Source organism: Budorcas taxicolor, chromosome 11 (genome assembly GCF_023091745.1).
Source record: "Budorcas taxicolor isolate Tak-1 chromosome 11, Takin1.1, whole genome shotgun sequence".
NCBI classification, from domain to species: domain Eukaryota; kingdom Metazoa; phylum Chordata; class Mammalia; order Artiodactyla; family Bovidae; genus Budorcas; species Budorcas taxicolor.
In genome coordinates, this window is record NC_068920.1 from 67,071,742 (window position 1) to 67,095,351 (window position 23,610).

The following is a 23,610-nucleotide window of genomic DNA, read 5'->3' on the forward strand; positions in this document are numbered from 1 at the left end:
ATAGATGGCGAAACAGTGGAAACAGTGGCAGATTTTATTTTGGGGGGCTCCAAGGTCACTGCGGATGGTGATTGCAGCCATGAAATTAAAAGACGCTTGCTGCTTGGAAGGAAAGTTATGACCAACCTAGATAGCACATTAAAAAGCAGATATTACTTTGTCCACAAAGATCCATCCAGGCCAGGCTATGGTTTTTCCAGTGGTCATGTATGGATGTGAGAGTTGGACTCTAAAGAAAGCTGAGCCCCGAAGAATTGATGCTTTTGAACTGTGGTTTTGGAGAAGACTCTTGACGGTCCCCTGGACTGCAAGGAGACCCAACCAGTCCATCCTAAAGGAAATCGGTCCTGAATATTCATTGGAAGGACTGATGTTGAAGCTGAAACTGCAATACTCTGGCCACCTGATGTGAAGAGCTGACTCACTGGAAAAAATCCTGATGCTGGGAAAGATTGAAGGCGGGAAGAGAAGGGGATGACACAGGATGAGATGATTGGATGGCATCACCGACTTAATGGACATGAGTTTGAGTAAGCTCCAGGAGTTGGTGATGGACAGGGAGGCCTGGTGTGCTGCAGTCCAAGGGGTTGCAAGGAGTTAGACACGACTGAGCGACTGAAATGAACTGAACTGAACTGAACTCATGGATATCTGTGCTGGTTATCTCCCTCCTAGTAGGCATTTGGTTTTAAATATGACACTGCTTCATGTACTGTAGGCACTTTGTTCTTATATTTGTATGTCTCCCTGGTTTTCCTGCATCGATTTGCTGAATAAGCAACAAGGTAAGGCCACCAAGGTTCCTATCGCCTCGCATCTCACCCCATACCATCCTCTTCCACCTCACTGAGGGGTCTCAGCATCCCCCCGCTGCACCTCATCTGAGAGGTCCCTACATTCCCCCTCCTCCACCTCACTGAGAGGACCCCAAGTCTGCTTGTCCAAGGCTGAGATTTGAGCCTAGGCAGCCTGGCTCCAGAGCATCTCTGCTTCTAACTGCCACTCTATGCTGCCTCTTCACCCCTTGCTCACTGTCCCCCTACTTTCTTCTCTAGTTTTTCTCCTTCCTCTGATAATGTCTTCATTGGGCATCTTGCTGCCACTGTGGTCCATTCTTTGGGAGCACAGTGCATGAGAGGGTGGTAGAAGGAGCCACTGAAAGTTTCTGAGCAGGAACCTTCGGCCAGCCACATTGGCAGGTATTTTACATACTTTCGCTTCTTGCAAGCTTAGTCACTCAGTTGTGCCTGACTCTGCAATCCCATGGACTGCAGCTTGTCAAGCTCCTCTATCCATGGGAACAAGAATACTGGAATGGATCATCATTTCTTTCTCCAGAGGATCGTCCTGACCCAGGTGGTATGGATGACGTGGTAAATTCAAAGCAAGCTAGGATGGCAGGGAACAGCTTGCCAGAGGAAACTGTGTCTAATTTGGAAGAGATTTTTAAAAACATTCATTTGGGGGTGAATTTTCCTCCATAAGTCTCTCTGGTGTATATTAATATTTTCCTGCCTCAAAGAAATCCTAGCTCCAGGAGCATCCCATTCAAGAGGCAGTAAATTGTGCCCGTGAGCATAGACAGGGAGCCCATGCCCTAGTTCAAGTCCTGACTTCTTTACCTGCAAACTGTGTGACTTCAGTTGAGTGACTTAACCCCTCTGACCCTCAGTTTCCTTTCTGCAAACTGGGGACCAGGATGTCTGAGGGTTCAAGTGAGTTGATACACATAAGCATTTAAAACAACACCTGGCACAGAGTTAAGTACAGACCTTTGGTGTTTGTAATATTATGATTTACAAGAAGAAACATATATATTTGGTCTTTGTCCACATTCAGAGCATTGCTATCGTTGTTCAGTTGCTCAGTCATGTCCGACTCTTTGTGACCCCATGGACTGCAGCATGCCAGGCTTCCTTGTCCTTCACTATTTCCCAGAATTCATGCATTGGAGAGGGACATGGCAACCCACTCCAGTGTTCTTGCCTGGAGAATCCCAGGGATGGGGGAGCCTGGTGGGCTGCCGTCTATGGGGTCACACAGGGTCGGACACGACTGAAGCCACTTAGCAGCAGCAGCATGTCCATTAAGTCAGTGATGCCATCCAACCAGCTCATCTTCATTCAGGGCATTGAGCTCATTAAAACCCTTGGAATTTCCTAAGTGAAGAGAGCTGAGTTTGTTATGCTAATGAGGTGACTTTTGGAAAGCCCCTACATAACCTTAGGAAGAGGGCTGGTTGCCAGTGGAATCAGCCTTATGATTAAGGAGCTGGACTTCCCAGTCTCCCTCCTTAAGCCTCCCCACTCCCACCTCCAGGAAAGGGAGCTGAGCTGGATTAAAGTCAGTCACCCATGACCAGTGATTTAATCAACCCAGTCTATGTAACGAAGCCTCTGTAAAAAGCCTAGAGGATTGGCTTTGGAGAACTTTCAGGTTGGCGGAGATTTGGGGAGGGTGGTGGTCCTGGGGAGGGCACAGGAACCCCATAGCCCTGCCCCCATCCTTGTCCTAAGAATCTCTTCCATCTAGCTGTTCCTTCTGTAGTAAACCAGTCTTCAAGTTAGTAAGATGTTTCTCTGAGTTCTGTGAGTCATTCTAGCAAATTAACCAACCCCAAGGAGGGTCTATAGCTGGTGAGTCAGCTTGAAATCAAGCTCCAGCCTTTCTCCCCGCTCCTGGAGGGTCAGGGAGTGGGGATGAGAGATACAACCTTATCATCACATGGTTGTTTCCTCCAGCAACCAGTCCCCTGCCTTGGGGGCAGGGTAAGAGGGAACCCCAGCAAGAGTCACCTCATTAGTGTAAATTCAGGAGAGACTGAAAAGCACTCATTACAAATGACTCAGGGAATTGCTAGATCTTTAGGGACTTTGTGCCAGGTACTGGGGACAAAGAAAAACATATACATATATATTTTTCTTTTTAATATTTTATTTTTTTAAATTGATTTATTTGGCTGCACTGGCTTTTAGTTGCAGCACACAAGATCCTTTTTTTCCCCCCGGCATCTTTTAGTTGTGGCATGTGGGATTTTTAGTTGTGACATGCAAATTCTTAGTTGTAACATGTGGGGTCTACTTCCCTGACCAGGGGTGGAACCAGGGCCCCCTGCACTAGGGGCATGGAGTCTTAGCCACCAGACCACCAGGGAAGTTCTCTAAAATATATATTTCTTATTTTGTCCTGTTGCTGCACCTGCCCACTGAGCAAAGAAGGTAAATCTGATTTTGTTTCCCCTTAGTGCCAGGCATGTGTTTGAGTGTTAGCACTGGCTGAGTTTCCCCTTCCAATATATTAAAAATACACACACATGATTGTGATTTGAAAGGAATCCAAAGAAAAGCTTTCATAACTGTAATGATATCCAGAGCCGTATAATTTGAAAGATAAGAATTGTTTTCCATGTAGTCATATGGATTATGTCTGTAAGTGTAGTCTTCTTAATTATACGTATGACTTTAGCTTCTGAAAATGCCGTAGCCTCTTCCTGGCAGTGCGCACTGGTGTCTGGGGCCAGGAGTAGTCCTGTTGACTTTCCCAGGTCCTAGGAACAGATCAGGCTGCTTCTTATAACCTGTAGAGCAATGCAAAATAGTTTTCGTTTGTGGCCTAAACATGCAAATCTTTGAGTCCCAATCACACTCCGTGAGTTTCCTTGGGTTTAAGAGTCAAATAAACTCCCAGAGTCCCAGTTAAACTCATTCAAATATGCTTTTTGAGTTTTATGCTAGCTTCCGTCCTCTCATATTGGCTTCACTCCTTGGAACAAGAACACAGCTTCAAAGGTGCAACACCCAGGGCTTCTAAGACCTGCACATGGGTTGCTTCAAGGTCAGGCAAAAGGTTAAATCGAACTAAATACAGTCACTGAGTTGGGATACAACCACTAAGTTTCTTTTGGATTCATTTTGAAACCATAAGTCACAATTTTCTTGCAAAAACTCAGGCAAGGTTTTTCTTAGAGCATGGTTTTGCTTTGCTTTGCTAAATAATATCCGTGTTTGCATGCTCAGTCGTGTCTAACTCTTTGCGACTTCATGGACTATAACCCGCCAGGCTCCTCTGCTCATGGGATATCTTAGGCAAGAATTCTGGAGTGGGTTGCCATTTCCTCCCCCAGGGGCTATTCCCAACCCAGGGATGGAACCTTTGTGTCTCCTGCATTGGCAGGTGGGTTCTTACCATTAGCGCCACTTGGGAAGCCTTGTTACAGCAGCCCTGGGGAACTAACATAGAAGGCAGTGTGGCCAAGCTGCCCTGGAGCGGGGCATGAGGATGCCCCCCTCACCGTCCTTCTCCTCCATTAGTAGAGTTCACTAGATGAACCCACCCTGAAGACTGGTAACACTTGAACTACTCTCAGGAATGTTGCTCTTTGCCAACTCACATTCCAAAGACAACCTGTGCTGGGCTGGATAACATTCTGGATCTTCATGTGCAAATGCACAGCAAAAAGTGTATGAATTGATTCCATCCTGACTCCGGAGAGCAATAAAAGACTTTCATTGTTTATTATGGAGTCTATGTTGAAGGGTGCATTCAGAGCCAGAGGAAATCAATTGATAATGACACCAAACTCAGGGAAGAGGCTGGCAGGAAGCAGGTGCTCCGTGCTTTAAAGCTGTATTATAGTTCTTGGGGCTGCCCAGGTAATTTAGTGATAAAGAAACCCCTGCCAATGCAGGAGACACAAGAGATGCAGTTTTGATCCCTGGGTTGGGAAAATCCCCGGGAGGAGGGCATGGCGACCCACTCCAGTATTCTTGCCTGGAGAATCCCATGGACAGAGAAGCCTGGTGGGCTACAGTCCATGGGGTCACACAGAAACAGACACAATGAGCATAGGACAGATTGTACTTACTCCCTGAAGCTGAACAGATTGAAATTATTTGGAATGCATATAATTTTAGGCAGCTGTGTCAATATGTCTTCTTGTGTAATTTATTGTGGTATATTATTCAGCTAGACCCAAAGTTAAGAATCTGTGTGTAAACCAACTATGTATAAAGTAGATAACCAATGAAAACCTACTCTACAGCACAGTGAGCAAAAAAAAAATTAAGGTACAATCTGTTTATAGAACATGTGTTAAGCTAAGCTTGAAAATGCATTCCAATATACAGTAGGTGTAGACACGTAGGGTTTGATTCCACTCATAATGAGTTACCTAGAATAGGCGACTAATTTATAGAGTCAGAAAGTATATTTAGTAGATTGTGTGGCTGGGGACTTAGTGTTTATTAGGGACAGAGTTTAAGTTTAGGAAGGTGGAAAATTGGGAAATGGATGATGGTGAGATTGCAGAACAATGTGAATGTACTTAGTACCACTGAGCTGTACAGTTAAACCTGGTCAAAATAGCAGAGTTCCAAAGAATAGCAAGAAGAGATAAGAAAGCCTTCTTCAGCGATCAATGCAAAGAAATAGAGGAAAACAGCAGAATGGGAAAGACTAGAGATCTCTTCAAGAAAATTAGAGATATCAAGGGAACATTTCATGCAAAGATGGGCTCAATAAAGGACAGAAATGGTATGGACCTAACAGAAGCAGAAGATATTAAGAACAGGTGGCAAGAATATACAGAAGAACTGTACAAAAAGGATCTTCATGACCCGGATAATCACGATGGTGTGATCACTCATCTAGAGCCAGACATTTTGGAATGTGAAGTCAAGTGGGCCTTAGAAAGCATCACTATGAACAAAGCTAGTGGAGGTGATGGAATTCCAGTTCAGCTCTTTCCAATCCTGAAAGATGATGCTGTGAAAGTGCTGCAGTCAATATGCCAGCAAATTTGCAAAACTCAGCAGTGGCCACAGGACTGGAAAGGGTCAGTTTTCATGGCAATCCCAAAGAAAGGCAATGCCAAAGAATGCTCAAACTACCGCACAATTGCACTCATCTCACATGCTAGTAAAGTAATGCTCAAAATTCTCCAAGCTAGGCTTCAGCAATACGTGAACCGTGAACTTCCTGATGTTCAAGCTGGTTTTAGAAAAGGCAGAGGAACCAGAAATCAAATTGCCAACATCCTCTGGATCATGGAAAAAGCAAGAGAGTTCCAGAAAAACATCTATTTCTGCTTTATTGACTATGCCAAAGCCTTTGACTGTGAAAAGAAACTGGAAAATTTTCACAAGAAACTGTGGAAAATTCTGAAAGAGATGGGAATACCAGACCACCTGACCTGCCTCTTGAGAAACCTATATGCAGGCCAGGAAACAACAGTTAGAACTGGACATGGAACAACAGACTGGTTCCAAATAGGAAAAGGAGTATGTCAAGGTTGTATATTGTCACCCTGCTTATTTAACTTATTTGCAGAGTACATCATGAGAAACGCTGGCCTGGAAGAAACACAAGCTGGAATCAAGATTGCTGGGAGAAATATCAATAACCTCAGATATGCAGGTGATACCACCCTCATGGCAGAAAGTGAAGAGGAACTAAAAAACCTCTTGATGAAAGTGAAAGAGGAAAGTGAAAAAGTTGGCTTAAAGCTCAACATTCAGAAAACAAAGATCATGCCATCTGGTCCCATTACTCCATGGGAAATAGATGGGGAAACAGTGGAAACAATGGCAGATTTTATTTTGGGGGGCTCCAAGGTCACTGAGGATGGTGATTGCAGCCATGAAATTAAAAGATACTTACTCCTTGAAAGAAAAGTTATGACCAACCTAGATAGCATATTCAAAAGCAGAGACATTACTTTGCTGACTAAGGTCTGTCTAGTCAAGGCTATGGTTTTTCCAGTAGTCATGTATGGATGTGAGAGTTGGACTGTGAAGAAGGCTGAGCGCTGAAGAATTGATGCTTTTGAACTGTGGTGTTGGAGAAGACTCTTGAGAGTCCCTTGGACTGCAAGATCCAACCAGTCCATTCTGAAGATCAGCCCTGGGATTTCTTTGGAAGGAATGATGCTAAAGCTGAAACTCCAGTACTCTGGCCACCTCATGCAAAGAGTTGACTCATTGGAAACGACTTTGATGCTGGGAGGGATTGGGGGCAGGAGAAGAAGGGGACAACAGAGCATGAGATGGCTGGATGGCATCACTGACCCGATGGACGCGAGTCTGAGTGAACTCCGGGAGTTGGTGATGGACAGGGAGGCCTGGTGTGCTGCGATTCATGGGGTCGCAAAGAGTTGGACATGACTGAGCGCCTGAACTGATCTGAACTGAACCACAATAAAACAATTTGAAAAAAAGAATCTGTGTGTAAACTGTTTTTCATTTGTTTCTCTAGAATTAATTACATGAATTTTAATGAATAATTTAAACAAATTAACATCTGAATTCACGGTAAAGACTGGTTGGTATTACTAGCTGGAAAATTTATGTAGATGACTTTGTAAAGGCTACCTTGATTTCTTTTTCTTTTTTTTTTAAGATGCTTTCAAATTTTTAAATTTATTTTTATTTTTCCCAAACTTTAAACTTTTTGTTTTGTATTGGGGTTAAAAATGTGGAACTCTTCACAAATTTGCATGTCATCCTTGAGCAGGGGCAGCGCTGGTCTCTGTATCATTCCAATTTTAGTATCCGTGCTGCCAAAGCAAGCACAACTGTTTCTCATTTCTAATTTAAGTCTACTTTCCTTTTCTCATTTTCTTTTCGTCTAGGTCTTGTACAACATATTAATTGCCTTCACGAAGATGCACAAATTTGAAGGCATAGAACCCGTGGACATTTTGGCTGGATGTGCCCGATTCATCATCGTTGGGTGTGGGGGTGTATTTTTTGGTGTCATTTTTGGATTCATTTCTGCGTTTATCACCCGTTTCACCCAGAACATCTCTGCGATTGAACCCCTCATCGTCTTCATGTTCAGCTACTTGTCCTACTTGGTGGCCGAGACACTCTACCTGTCTGGCATCCTGGCGTGAGTACAAACGAAGGACCAACTCCCATCCAAGAAGGAGAGTTTAGGACCACATCTTGTGGACCAGAATTAGGAAAGGCCTGACTTCTAAAGCTAGTCCTCAAAAGGGATGCAGGATTCAGGTTCCTTGAACTTCTGTCAAATCTGGTTCAGGTCCTTTGCCAAACAAATGTTCTCCCCAGCACCTGCGTTTGCTCTGTCCTGGTGATTTGCCTGAAGAGAGCTTGCTTAGCAAGTACAAGGTCAATTTATAATGCTCAGAAAAGCTGATGCGGAGATGAGCTGGGAGAGATTCAAGGTTAAGGTCTCACTTCAGTTGTTATCTTTTTTCCTTGAAAAATGCATCATTTTAAAGGGAAGCATGCCAGGAACCACTGTCATTCCTGGACTATGCTTGCTTCTCTTTCACTTAAGTCACATCATTGCTCCAGGACTGGTCAGTGTGGAGTAAAACTCAAGAGATAGGATAAGACTAGAAATACAGATATTTTTTTTTTCCTAATGAAAATATTTTTGAAATGTTTATCTTTGTTTAGATCTTGGAATAAGGCTTCTCAACTTGATTTATTATATCTGATCATGTTGCCTTTTTTAAAATGATGTTATCCTCATACCCAGATCCTTGGGCACAATTTTATTGTATAGAAATATTTATTCTGATTACATACAGTAGTATAAAGTCTAGGCAGCTTCCCTAGTGGCTCAGACAGTAAAGAATCTGCTTGCAATGCAGAAGACCCGGGGTCATTCTCTGGGTCGGGAAGATCCCCCCAGAGAAGGGAATGGCTACCCACTCTAGCTATTCTTGCCTGGAGAATCCCATGGACAGGGGAGCCTGGCGGGCTACAGGCCATGGGGACACATAGAGACGGACACAACTGAGCAACTAACACTTTCGTTTTCACAAAGTCTAGGCACTCATCATTCTCTCTCCTTAAAAGTGAATGTGGATGGACCTAGAGTCTGTTGTACAGAGTGACGTAAGGCAAAAAGAGGAAAACAAATATCATATACTAACGCACATGTGTGGAATCTAGAGAAATGGTACTGATGAATCTGTCTGCAGGGCGGTAATAGAGCTGCAGACAGAGAGAACAGACTTGTGTACACAGATGGGGAAGGAGAGTTAGGAAGAATTGGGAGAGAAGCCTTGACGTATGTACACGACCATGTGTAAACATAGCAGGAAGCTGCTGTTGCGCAAGCAGCTCAGCCTAGTGCTCTGTGGCGACCTGGGGGCGGGGGGATGGGTGGAGGGGTGGTGGGAAGAAAGACCAAGCGGCAGGGGATATATGTACACTTACGGCTGGTTCACTCTGTTGTACAACAGAAACCAACACAACATTGTAAAGCAGTTATATTCGAAGTATAAATAACTAAATACCATCAGCGAAAGGAAATTTCTAGTTCTCATCAGGAAGTCGCAAGTCTAAAATTAAGTAACGATTCTGCCAGTTTATTCAAATTAATGTATTTGGCTCATATAACCTATCTTGCATTTTTGAAACCCACCTGATTTATTTAATATACTAAAAGTATATATATATTTTGAATAATAAAAGCCTACTATGTACTGAAAAAAATCGAACAAACTACTAAGACAAAGCAAATCCTTTCTTTTCTTTTCAAACTTGCTAAGTGGCTCTAGAATGAAGCATTTTAAGTGAAAATGTTCTCATTAAATTTTTGTAGGGAACATTATAGTATGAGGGGTCTTGCTGAATTATTCTTGCTGGGTGACTGCACTGGCTTTATTTTGGTTTAAGGCAAGTGAAGCTGGGGGTAAGAGGTAGGGCTGACATAGCTTTTGATGAGAGCAAAATAGAAACAGTCCTGCTTCTGGCTCCTGCATGAATTATGCACCATTTGTTTTTTGGAAACCGTGCCACTCCCACCTTCCCCCATCACAGTCAACTTGTGCAGACCCCTTGGGTAGTGAGAAGAAAAAGAAAGAAAATGAACATTTGCAGTTGGAGATGTTCTGTCTGGATAAAAACAGGATTTGTGTCTCTGTGCCATTCCGGGCTTCCCAGGGAGCTCAGTGGTAAAGAATCCGATGCAGGAGACACAGGGTCAGGAAGATCCCCTGGAGGAGGAAATGGCAAACCACTCTGGTATTCTTGCCTGGGAAAAGCCCATGCACAAAGGAGCCTGAGGGGTTACAATCCATGGGGGTCACAAAGACCTCAGACACAACTGAGTGAGCACCCACATACACCATCACCAAACGAGGATTTTCCAGTGAGGGACAAGGTCCTGTGGCTTCTCTCTGTTCCTGCTGCAGAATCACAGCCTGTGCGGTGACAATGAAAAAGTATGTGGAAGAAAACGTGTCCCAGACCTCGTACACGACCATCAAGTACTTCATGAAGATGCTGAGCAGCGTCAGCGAGACCCTGATCTTCATCTTCATGGGCGTGTCCACCATTGGAAAGAACCACGAGTGGAACTGGGCCTTTATCTGCTTCACGCTGGTCTTCTGCCAGATCTGGAGGGCCATCAGTAAGACATGGCAGGGCCCACAGAGTCCTACCTGCTTCTCTTTTTGTTTTTCTTATTCCTTCCTGCAAGGTTAAAACATAAGCAGTGAGATGATGCCAACTGGTTTAACTGGTTGGCAGTGGGGGTAGAGGGGTTGGGTACCTTATGGCGACCAGGAATGTTCTCTGGTTGCTTCCTCAATCAGTTCAAAATAATTACTGGCTGATAAGTTTCTGCACTAAAACAAGGCTGGAGCCAGAGCACTTTTAATTTTTTTAATTGAGGAGAGAAATTTCACAAAGACACATTTAAATATAACTCAGTACATGTACCCTTTGCTCATCACATCTTTGCCAATTTGTACCTTCGTGCACCTTAAATTAGATATAGATTATAAACTGCAGGCTCTCTTTTACACTTTTGTTACAGGAAAAGTGCAATCTCACAAATTGTAGTCTATAGAAGGCAAATCCTGCCAGAAAACAATCTCCTAAATATTACAGATGGTTTTAGTCAAGGATTGAGTATGATGTATAGAAAACAAAGGAAGTGGATCCTTTCTCTTTAAAAAAAAAAAAAAATGCTTTGTAAAGGCAATGTAACTCATTGTTGTTCAGTCCCTAAGCCCTGTCCAAATCCTTGCGATCCCAGGGACTGCTGCGTGCCGGGCTCCCCTGTCCGATCATCCCTATCAAATATGCATCATTTAAAAACATGAGATGTCTTGTCAAAGGCCTTTTAATTTAACTTGTACATTTGTTTCTGGAATTAGTAAGAACACTCATTACTGAACTATAAGATTTCTTTTGGAAGCAGTTATATTTTAAAATGGTTTTGACCAATATTTGAAGCATTTTTTACATGACTTTGATAGGTGGTTTCAAGCCAATTACTCAGAGAGAAATTAGGAGAAATGGCTGAGAACTCCTCTTGAATATATCCATTCTAAATTCAGAATGGTTTTTAGGATGTAGAAAAGAATAACAAGAATGCAGAAATATTAAAAACATTGATAAAAATAACTCTGAATATGTGTGCCTTGGGTCTTCAGAGAAGAGAATTAGAATACTCTGATATAAATTTATAATCTCACGTCAAGTCTTATCACTAATTAGCTATTTGACCTTGGGAAGACACTTAACTGTGCTTCCCAGGTGGCGCAGCGGTAAAGAATCCACCTGCCAATGCAGGAGGTGTGAGTTCAGTCCCCGGGTTGGGAAGATCCCCTGGAGAAGGAAATGGCAACCCACTCCAGTATTCTTGCCTGGAGAATCCCATAGATGGAGGAGCCTGGTGGGCTACGGTCCATGGGGTCACAAAGAGTTGGAGGCGACTGAGCACATTTACAGAAGGTTAACTGCTGGAAAGCTTCTTCCCCAACCACAAAACAGTGTACGTGGACAGATTTCTTAGGTCCTTTTAGGTTCTAATACTGCAGGGACCTACAGAGTCAAGTTAATGTCAAGAGGAGCATCAGATTCAGAGCTTCAGCCCAGCCAACAAGAATAGAAACCATCCAGCAGATTAATGTTGCGGAGACCTCATTATGGTTGACCCTTGGTGACCATCCAGCCCAGCTCCTGTATTTTCTATCCAAGGAAAATGATGGAACAGTTCCCAAGAAAATGACTTGGCCACATCAGGGTGAGGGACAGAGCCAGGTGTCAGAGTCCAGCTCTCTGGGTACTACCTGACTCATCGTAGCTAAGAATAGTTCTCACTCACGAAGGGTTATAATGTAGAAGGTCATGTTTTCTGTTATTTATAAATATTGAGTTTATTGAAATTTACCTCCATCTTCTCATATAAATACTGTCAGCATCTCCATAAAGCAGATGAGGACATTGAGGACCTGACAAGATTAAGACACTTGTCCAAGGTCACATGACTAGCCCGTGGAGGAGCCGGGACAAACAAAGCAAAATGAAAAACATTAAATTGCATTGTCTCCTGTATTTTCAGTGTCCCTACTATCAAAGGATGCTAGGAAAGAATAACAAGAATGTGGGAATATTTAAATTATTCACAAAATTAACTCTGAATATATGTGCCTATTGGGTCTTCAGGGGAGAAAAGAATTAAGAATATGCCGATATATATTTATAATGTCACATCAAGTCTTGCCACTATCACTAACTAGCCGTTTGACCTTGCTGGTGATGGTGGTTCAGTAGCTAAGTCATGTCCAACTCTATAACCCCATGAATTGTAGCACACCTGGCTCCTCTGTCGTCCACCATCTCCCAGAGTTTGCTCAAACTCTTGTCTCTTGAGCTGGTGATATTATTTGACCTTGAGCAGAGAGTCAACTACTCAAAAACTTCTACCCCGAGCACACGACGGTGAGTGTGGACCAATTCGTTCAGTCCCTTTCAGTTCTAATGCTACAGCGATCTATAGGGCAGTAGAGTTAGTGTCAAAGATGCTTGCTGAGATGTCTGTGTCATTAGAAGCCACATGAGGATACTGAGTGCTTTATTATTTTCTGATTAGTCAGAGCTTAAGTGAAGGGACCTCTCTCACCAGGAAATGGTGGAATTTCTCTCACCAGGAAATCCTGCGTTGGTTGTAATTCAGCCGTGTGGGCCACTGGGAGAGGAGAAAGATGTGATAGACAACACCTGTTTCCAATAAGCTCTCCCACCCTCCGTTTCCACTTACTGACAGTAAGAAGCCCCCTGGTGACCCCTTGCCAACTTCCTTTCTTGTTTGCATTGAGTTTCAAGAAGAACCAAACCACCCACACAAGCAACCCCCCAGGCACTGAGAGGGCCCCTCTCACCTTCAAAGTCACACACCTCCTCTGCTGACTCAGTGAGAGTAGGAGTTGATAGAAAGGCTTGTACCCTCCAAGTAATACCATTGCTTTTCTTAAGTTTGAAAGGCAGAGCAAAGTTTATGAAAATAGATTAGAAAATAGATGCCATTTCTTATAGCAAAAGAATCAAGATGTATTCCTCTAAATACGCAGACATGCTCGGTCACTGAGTCGTGTCCAACTCTATGTGACCCCATGGACCGCAGCCCGCCTGGCTTCTCTGTCCATGGTATTGTCCTGGTAAGAATACAGAAGTGGGCTACCATGTCCTTCTCCTGGATCTTCCCAAGCCAGGGATCGAGCCCTCGTCTCCTGCATTGCAGGCTGAGCCACCTGGGAAATCCCAAACACACACACACACGGAAACACACACACTTGTGAGCATTCCTGTCGGGAACGTACCAGAGCATCCCTGTCGGGAACAAGGCTTCTGCCTTGAAGCACTGCTGTGCCACAACTAGCCAGGAAGTGAGAAGCTTTGTGAGCTGATCTGTTGGGCGCGGACAGTCGTAGGTGTGATGGGATCCAGTTGCCTTGCTTGGGGGCACATGGCACGACCTGTATTCACTAGCACTGTGTCTGCTCATTCATGGCCCTCTCCTCTAATACATGTTCTCCCCCTTCTAGGCGTGTTTGTCCTCTTCTATGTCAGTAACCAGTTTCGGACTTTCCCCTTCTCCGTCAAGGACCAGTGCGTGATTTTCTACAGCGGTGTCCGAGGAGCTGGGAGTTTTTCCCTTGCGTTTTTGCTTCCTCTGTCTCTTTTTCCTAGGAAGAAACTGTTTGTCACCGCTACTCTGGTCGTTATATATTTTACCGTATTTATTCAGGTTGGTAGATTTCTTTCCTATTTGAAATAAGTCTATTCCTCTCAGGATTGTGTGTTAAATTAATAAAATACCAAGACAAGGATACTGTTATCTGATTTTCAGATATGTGTTCCATACTGAAACTAAATTCCCAAATATGTCTAGATCATGTTTTGGGTCATGCCGTAAACTCTAAATTTTGATGACTTTTGAATAATAAAATCAAAATGTTCTTAGGTACAGGAGAATGATAGCACCTCTAATGTGTATTACTGAAAATAAGATTCCAGTTGGTACTAAATAGTTTTTATTTTAACTGGAATTAGTGCTTAGCAAACTGATGGGAGTTTAAAGAATGAAGCTAGGTCCTTGGTTTAAAATATAATACCTGTTTTTATTGCAGAATTTAAAAACATTGAACGAGAACTAAAGTAAACACTGGAGCATTTGTTCAGGAGAAACTAGTACAAAACAAAGACATAAAAATTGAGAGTCCCCATAGTTCTGCTAATAGACTTGTGGTCTCTACAGTGACAATCTTTGCTACAACAAAACCCTTTCTTTTGTTGTTTACAACTTAGGGAATCACAGTTGGCCCTCTGGTCAGGTATCTGGATGTTAGAAAGACCAATAAAAAAGAATCCATCAACGAAGAACTCCATACTCGTGTAAGTTATCTCTTGGTCATGATTAATAAATTAGTAAGATGTGCCCTCTTGGTCGCCTATGGGACTTGACTTAGAGGTGTGGACATGTCAGTAGACATGGTCTCGTTCCTCTCCAGCTCCACCAGCAGTGTTACTATAGGAAATTATCACAGACTCAGTTGCTTGAATCTTACAGTTATTATCTTATGGTTCTGGAGGTCAGAAGTTCACAGTGAGTCTCACTGGGATGAAATCAAGATCTTGCAGGACTGACTTTCTTTCTGAAGGTTCTAGGAAAGGGTCTGTTTTTTTCCTAGATTTTTTTTTTTCCATAGAGGCCATTATGGGCTTTCTTTGTGGCTCAGATGGTAAAGAATCTGCCTGCAATGCAGGACACCAGGTTTGATCTCTGGGCCGGGAAGGTCCCCTGGAGAAGGGCATGGCAACCCACTCCAGTATTCTAGCCTGGAGAATCCCATGGACAGAGGAGCCTGACATGCTGCAGTCCATGGGGTTGCAAAGAGTCGGACACAACTGCATGACTAAACAACAACAAATGGCTCTGGGGATTAGACATGGGAACGAATGCACAGAAGATGTACTGTGAGAAGCTTCAGCTCCTAATGAAGAGCATCCAGACAATGCTTTCTTGTACGGCACGGACACAGGTGAAGTACAAACAGTAACTGGGGACACTTGGCACAGGCGCTGTCCAGGAGACTCAGGCTTCCAGCCACAGGCTTCAAGACCATTGACCCACATAATGTGTAGTTTTCTTTCATGTCTGAGAGTCCTTACCTCTGATGCTGAAAAAACTGATGAAGTCAAAGTCGGTGCAGAATTTCATGGCCAAAGTCATCCATGGAAATAAAATAATTTTAATTCCAGGAAATCCAATCGAAAAAATTTCCAAGCCCATTTGGAAGTATTTAACAGCTGGGGGTAGGGAGTGAGCGTTTTAAAAGAAGTATTCCTCCAAACACAGTGGAATACAGCCCAAGTGCTTTGGGCTTCCCTGGTGGTTCAGCGGTAAAGAGTCTGCCTGCCAGTGCGGGAGACACAGATTCCATCTGCGGTCCTGGAAGACCCCACCGGCCTCAGAGCAGCCTGTGCCCTGCAAGTACTGGGCCTGTGCCCTAGAGCTGGGAGCCGTAACTACTAGAGCCTGCGTGCCCTGGAGCCCGTGCTCTGCAGCAAGAGGAGCACCACCGTGAGAAGAGCACACACTGCTTCTAGAAAGAGGGGCCCCCAACTGGCCCAGGCGGAGAAAAGACCCAGCAGCAACAAAAACCCAGCACAGCCAGCAATAAATAAGAAATACACAGAGCTTAAAAAATATTGTGGTTTAACCTGATTGAAGATTTTTGTCTCTGTCTTTATCCCCTCTACTCATTACATTAAGAAATTAGGTAGTATACCTAAAATAATAGAGCCTGGATATTTCACCCCTTTTGTATTTATCTCTTTTTATCACAAAAGATATAATTATTGGTAGAAAGTGCATAATTGTTTCAGAATTAATTGAGTATGTTCATCTACTTTCTCCCCAGAATTTAGAAGCCATGATAAACTTCACTGATTACAAACTTAGATTATTTGTAAATTAATAAATTATAAAGAGATTGTGTTTTTCCCTAAATTCTTATAAACAATTTGGATAAGGCAAATGGAGTATAACTGGCGTGGGTGGTGAAATGTAAATACTGAGACAAAAAGATCAGATAAAAACAGATATAATTTTATTGTTATAATTTTGTTGCTTTGTCACGTCTGGTTCCTTTTGCAAACCCGTGGACTGTAGCCCACCAGGCTCCTCTGCCTATGGGATTTCCCAGGCAAGAATACTGGAGTAGGCTGCCATTTCCTTAATAGAATATCCATAAAACTATATTTTTAGAAACTGTATAAAAAGGGACTGGCATTTTCTTTTCTTTTTGCAATGAAATTAGAGCGATAATTAGTTATTAGGCTTTATATCCATGTCATTTCAGTAATGAGAATCATCCTTGATCATTCTAGAAAGATAGTATTCATAGCAAAGCAAGTACCTTGTTTTCCTTGGAAGTTATGTGCTTTATTGAAGAGCTTATCTACAGAGCCTTTGAATTATGACACTTGGTGGCATTACTGGGAAAGGCATTGTAAGCTTCAGTTCTATAAACAGAGTGATAGAAAAGAAGATATGAGCTGGGAAACTAAAGCCTCCTTTGTTTTTCACAGCGTGTTAACTTTCCTTGTGTGTCTTGTAGGGTTAATGCTTCACTAGCAATCATTTTTCTGTGTTTGTTGTCAGCTGATGGACCACCTGAAAGCTGGAGTTGAAGATGTGTGTGGGCAGTGGAGCCACTACCAAGTGAGAGACAAGTAAGAGGCCGCTTTCAGCCCCAGGGAGGGGTAGATGTGACGTGGGGACCGCGGAAGCTTCCCCTGGGAGCTGAGCATGAAATTCGAGAGAACCCTGAGGAAGGGGGCCAGGAAGACAAAGGGGCCGGGAGTCATGCCACGTAGAAAGCAGGAAGAAGTCCCGGGAAATGGACTCCCGGGGCGGGGGGGCGGGGGGGGGGGGGCGACAGTGAACTTGGGACTGAGTGCTTTGGAGAGGACTAGTACAACCTGCTTCCCAGGTGGCTCAGCAATAAAGAATCCACCTGCCAGTGCCGGAGATGTGGGTTCGATCCCTGGCTCAGGAAGATCCCCCTGGAGAAGGAAATGTCAACCCACTCCAGTATTCTTGCCTGGAGAATCCCATGGACAGAGGAGCCTGGTGGGCTACTGTCCATGGTGTACAAAGAGCTGGACAAGACTGAGTGACTGAGCATGCGTGGGGCATGTTAGAACAGAGACAAATGCATAAAGTATATAATAATGCAGAAGTGGGTTTGGAAAATAAGTGAGGCAGAGTATGCAGAGAACGCAAGCCTGCCAAGCGTCAGCAATAGCAGTGCATTTCCATATGCAGAGGCAAGGGAGAGCATGTCCTGGTTTGGATATGGTCAGAAAGATGAGACAAGGTGAAAGATTGGAAAGACAAGGACGCACTTTTACAGTGCAGAGGCCAGCGTCTCTGTACAGCCATTGATACTATAAAGTTCAATTTGACCTTTAAGACTCATATCAAAAGGCTATTAAATAGGAGTGTAGCCATACTTGAACTTCGGAAAGCAAACTACACAACGACGTGGAAGCTGGATTAGAAAGAGAAAAATTAAATGGGGAGACACATAGCATTGGCATACATTCACTACCATGTGTAAAACAGATAGCTAGTGGGAAGCTGCTGTATAGAACAGAGGGCTTGGCTTGGTGCTCTGTGATGACCTAGAGGGTGGGATGCAGGGGTGGGAGGGAGGCTCAAAAGGGAGGGGATATATTTTACTATATAAATCGTGAGTTTATTAACCCGATATTTTAAAGCAATTATACTCCAATAAAAACAAAGGGAGGAATTATCTCTCACACCACATGATCTCCTTAACTGTCCTGTGTTCTTATTCTCATTTTAAAGATGAGCAAACCAACTCTGAGAAGTCAATTAACCTGCCATGCAGTGGAACCTGGATGTGCGTTTAGGTGTCTTGTTTTCAATGAGCCACAGAGCTTCCAGACTAGTGAAGGTCAAGAATTAGCAGAAGGGATATTGAAATACTTCTAGGGGAGACATGCTGGCTATGACATCAGAAAAGGAAGATGAAGCAAGGGAAAATGAGAATGACCATCTGATCTTCAGATAGCGAGCAGAGGGAGGTAGCAATGTCACGGTTAAGTTTATAGACTGTAGAAGAACGTTTAGAGTTAATAGCAGATTCTGCTTAAGTGTCTCATACTCACTCAACGCCTTTTGGAACTGAGTTTCGAGTTCAGGAGGAAATCGTGACTGGTGATAGAGATTGTGAGTTGTCAGTGTTTGGTACCCAAAGATGTGGGTGTGGCAGAGATGACTGGGATCCTGGGAAGAGGGGAAGCTCCCTGAGGACAGGACTTGGAGAAGCTTTCCGTTTTTTCCTTTTTCCTTTCCTCTGAGGCAGGAAAGGGAGAGGAAGAACAGAGGAGCCTGGGAAGAAGTCATGAGAAAGGCTAGAAGGGAAGCAGGACGTGCAGGGTTTATAGGAAGTGGCCACCAAGCCATCCACTAGGAGGAGCCAGTGGCTGGTAGCACAAGGGCAATGGCAGCCACTGGTCTTGACCAGTACAAGGTCAAGGTGAGCCCAGCTTGAGGAACTCAGACAAGTTCTGATAGTTGAGGGGCCAATGGCAATAGATCGAGGAATAAACAGAAACCATTGCTTCTCATGAAGAGGGCTGAGGGATGACCCTGTTGGAGCCAGAGGGAGCCTGGTATGAACCAAACACAGATCACAGAGCCCATGAGTCAGAGCCTGCTCAACCCAGAGGAACTTTGGCTGATTAAGAGTCCATTCACCCCACAGATCAGGAGACCAATCACCAGATGACATTCCAGCAACCCAGGAAATAAAGCAGCAGACACATTACTCTTTGAATGGAAGATGGCTGGAGGAATTGAAAATTCCTCCTCCAAAGAAATGGCTGACACTGAAGGCGCCACGTTCCCTGAGTGGCTCAGTCTAACGGGGCAGCCCGAGCTTTGAGACAATGGTCAGCGGCCATCAGTGTCTGGCTTATTCAGATGCTCCATCATTCAGAGTCTACGTGGGCTCTCCCACCAGCCCCCACCTAATTGGCAGGATCCAAAATATCTGCAGCATAACTACTGTAACTACCAGGCTGTTTAAACTTATGGGTTCTGGTTGAATAGGCCAGCATCGCTGTAAGTGCAGCTGCCACTGTTACCAGTTACTAGGATGGACCAACAAAAGCCCCGATCAACCCCTCCTTTCTTCTCCCACAATGGGAACTGAACTGGTTTCTCCTGCTTCCCATTTAATGCCTACTTTTTGCCCTGATTATAGCTTGTCCCTCCTTTTGTTAGGTTGATTTTCAATGTATTCAGGCCATCTGGCCATTCTTTCTTTATTTAAAAGAAATGTATGAATTCTATGTTTTTTAAAAAAAAGTGTTCAGCGTCTATGAACTCCAGGCACTGTCCTGGCGTTTTTGAGAATAATACAGTTAAGTGGTATTTTGTTTCAAGAAAAGTATATATACTTACATAACATGTACAGGGCCAGAAGATTTCTGAAATATTGGTTTGCATTTTTAGGTTTAAGAAGTTCGATCATAAATATTTACGGAAAATCCTCATCCGAAAGAATCTGCCAAAATCGAGCCTTGTTTCTTTGTACAAGAAGCTGGAAATGAAACAAGCGATTGAGATGGTGGAGTCGGGGGTTCTAAGTTCTACAGCCTTTTCCACCCCCCATCAGTAAGTGACATTGCCCTTGAGCTGGACTTTCAGCGTCAGAATTACAGAGAGCAGTAGCTCATTGTTCTATTTAAAGGTGATCCTGGGAGTGAAGAGGCAGAGATGTAACAAAGTAAAAATGAGATGAGTAACATCTACATCTTGGCACCTTGTAGCTTGGTCCATGCTCCATCGATTACACCTAATTTCTGAAAAGTACTTTCTAGCAACAAAAAGGAGAATTTTTTGACATCTTTCTTTGGGAGGGAGGGGCGAGTGAGTTTATAGAATATTTTTAGCATATTTAGAAGTCTTTCTCCTCCTGGGTAGACATGTCTACCCTTTAAGCCCTGCTGATGCGCCTCTGCTAGGCTTCCGTTCTCTTCTCCCGTGAGTCGTCTCTTCCGGTCTGCAATGGAAGACCAGGCCTGCATCCTAGGATGCTAACTGGGATTGGGGGACGAGGGGTTAGGAGCAGGAGCTGTGGTGATTGGTGGGATATTTAAAGAGAAGGCTGCGTTTGTAATTGTGTCTCAGGCAAAGATCTGTGGGAAGTTGGGAGATGACTTGAGTCTATGTGAGACCAGCTGTGAGCAGGAGCACAGAGGGGCCAGGGGACCTTAGGGAGTTGGTAAAGAGACAGTGTAGGGAGGGGTAAGTCTGGCACATACGCCATCATTATAAGAGGATCCCTGGTGCTTCAGCCAGAGCACCTGGAAAGCTATAGTCCCAAGAGCTGGTAGACATTTTAGGCCTGATGGAGGCTTCCCAGGTGGTGCAGTGGTAAAGAATCTGCCTGCTGATGCAGGAGACATGGGTTCAATATCTGTGTCAGGAAGATACCCTGGAGAAGGCAATGGAGACCCACTCCAGTATTCTTGCCTGGGAAATCCCATGGACAGAGGAGCCTGGCGGGCTACAGTCCATGAAGTTGAAAAAAGCGGGGCATGACTGAGCACACTGACATTGGTCTGAATTTAATAAGAACCCCTTCAGTGTCATGAGAATTATTCCACCCCCCACCAAGGATGCCCAGTTTTCCTCCAAGAAACAGTGTACAAATTGGGGAAAGTAGTCACGATGTATATTTGGCATAAGTGACTCCAGCCTCTCCACTCTGGCATCTTGAGAAGATCAGGAGTACCCACCTTCTCCTAACCTCCTCATGTTTGAAAACCAAACAGACAAGAGATAAGAATAGACAGCAATCAACTTGCCCTCAGTGCCTGAGTGTTATTTCTCACCCTTACTTGCTAATGAATCAGAAAAACCATCACCTTTCTTAAGTGGGAAAAATCCCAGTCTGGGAAAAAGATCCAAAGGAGCGCATCCCTGAGGGCGTCTCGGTATAAACAGAAAGCTCTCTGCCTTATTTCTTGGTGAGACTGTTTTTGTGGTTGGTTGGTTGGTTGGTTGGTTTTACATAGCTTTAAGGAAACTTCCAGTCCTAAAATGAGAAGATGTTGACATACATTAATTGGCAGTGACGTGATGAGCCATAGGAGACCCTGAGACAGGAAGAAAAGTGGGGGGTATTGATCTTGTCTTTGTTTAAAATGTTGCTATTAATATTTCATTCATCATTGATAATTTTGCACTTACTTTTATTTTCTACAGCATTGCACTCAAATCCTACTTCACTTAATTCCTGAACTTTTGGGCATCCCCTTACCCAAGGTTTCCCTCGTGGCTTAGACAGTAAAGAATCTGCCTGCAATGCAGGAGACCCAAGTTTGATCCCTGGATCAGGAGGATCCCTTGGAGAAGGGAATGGCTGGCTACCCATTCCAGTATTCTTGCCTGGAGAATCCCCATGGACAGAGGAGTCTGGTGGGCTATAGTCCAAGGGGTCGCAAACAGTTGGACACAGCTGAGTGACTAACACTCTCACTTTTTCACTTTTTCACTGTTAATGCTCAACAGGAGAGATGCAGGCAGCTTAGACCACGAGGAACATCCTCAAACATCTACTCACTAGTGATGTGAGGACTTGTCTGGGTTAGGGGTGCTTATCTCAAATGAGACCAATCTCTTGTGTGCTAAAATATATTTTGGATCTCGGTATTATTTTGTATTGGTCATAAGCAGGTGACCTCAAGGCAAATTTTAATCCAGTTTCATTTGGAGGCTGTGTTTGGATTGAGTCAGTCATTTTTCTGACATTCAAGATTAGCAAGAGAGCCTTATAGCTTAGAGATACCCCCTTCTGTAGCCCAAACTAGTTAGTTAACCGAGGTGGGAGAGGTTTTTTAAAATCGATATTTACTACAAGTCTAGTATTTAAATTGCCTTCATTTGATCTCATCAGAAATCTGGAGGACATCAAGCAAAGAGGAATTCCTCTTCTAAGATCAAAGCAGCTAATTTCTTAAAAAACAAACCTTCATACAATAATAGGAAAAAGAAGTGTGTACTCAGCTCGCTTTTTGTGATTCTCTATGAGAGCATAACAACAAGACGCACACATATTTTTTTTCTTTAGAAGTTGAAGCAATTGTTCTCCAAAAGGTTAAGATTCCTAAACTCGGTGACCTTCAGGAGAACACTACCCCCAGAAGTTGTCTATGGCACACTGTAGACGATGCTGCTGCTGCTAAGTTGCTTCAGTCGTGTCCAACTCTGTGTGGCCCCATAGATGGCAGCCCACCAGGTTCCCCCATCCCTGGGATTCTCCAGGCAAGAACACTGGAATGGGTTGCCATTTCCTTCTCCAATGCATGAAAGTGAAAAGTGAAAGGGAAGTCGCTCAGTCGTGTCTGACTCTTAGCAACCCCATGGACTGCGGCCCACCAGGCTCCTCTGTTCATGGGATTTTCCAGGCAAGAGTGCTGGAGTGGGGTGCCATTGCCTTGCTGATTCTAGAGAATTCCATTACTTTTACATGCATTATTTTATTTGACTCTCAAAACAACTCTATGGCGTAGATAAGTATGTATTTGGATTATTATTCTAAATATGAGGCACCTTGCTTTACCCATGAGCAGTAAGGTCTTCAGAAACATCAGTGGGTGGAGGCTCAAGCTGATTAAAAAATATTTGGTTGCTATTAAAGCGCTAGTGGTAAAGAATCTGCTTGCCAGTGCAAGAGACGTGAGAGATTCCAGTTCGATCCCTGGGTCAGGAAGATGCCCTGGAGGAGGGCATGGGAACCCACTGTAGTATTCTTGCCTGGAGAATCCCATGGACAGAGGAGCCTGGCGGGCTCAGATACTACTGAAACAACTCAGCACACAAAGAGATATTAAAATATTTATAATAAACACATAGGCATAACACACTACAGCTATATGACTTCCGAATATTGTCTTTAAAAACTCCCAAATACTTATAAGGTCATATATATATATATATATATATATATATATATATATATATAGCACATATTGGTTGATTATAATTTAAGAATTTTTCAGTTGATCACATATTGCCAGGTGTGGGTTTACAGTCATGCATGCAGACACCAAAGACATTCTAGAGTCATTCTAGAGTCTAGAATGAAGATTCTAGAATCTTCATTGGATTCTAGAATGAAGATTCTCACGCTGTGCTCACTTCTGTGATGGAGTATTGTCTTGTGGGGAGCCGGGGCCATGATTCTGCAGTCCTCATTCATCCTCAGTGATGGTCACTATGGTGGCCTTTCTAAGA

At 43.7% G+C, this 23,610-nt stretch overlaps 1 protein-coding gene and 1 non-coding gene across 2 annotated transcripts in view; one reads left to right on the top strand and one right to left on the bottom strand.

The window, feature by feature from the left end:
* SLC9A4 (solute carrier family 9 member A4) overlaps positions 1-23,610 on the top strand; it is a 51,893-nt gene that overhangs the window by 15,061 nt on the left and 13,222 nt on the right. The window contains exons 3-8 of the mRNA XM_052649388.1: positions 7,628-7,887; positions 10,172-10,389; positions 13,814-14,016; positions 14,577-14,663; positions 16,936-17,006; positions 19,822-19,983. Of these exons, the coding sequence (XP_052505348.1) occupies positions 7,628-7,887; positions 10,172-10,389; positions 13,814-14,016; positions 14,577-14,663; positions 16,936-17,006; positions 19,822-19,983 (1,001 nt within the window). The remainder of the gene's footprint in view (positions 1-7,627; positions 7,888-10,171; positions 10,390-13,813; positions 14,017-14,576; positions 14,664-16,935; positions 17,007-19,821; positions 19,984-23,610) is intronic.
* On the bottom strand, positions 7,465-7,568 carry LOC128057036 (U6 spliceosomal RNA). Its single transcript, XR_008200230.1, has one exon. It is a non-coding gene; the product is annotated as a U6 spliceosomal RNA (small nuclear RNA).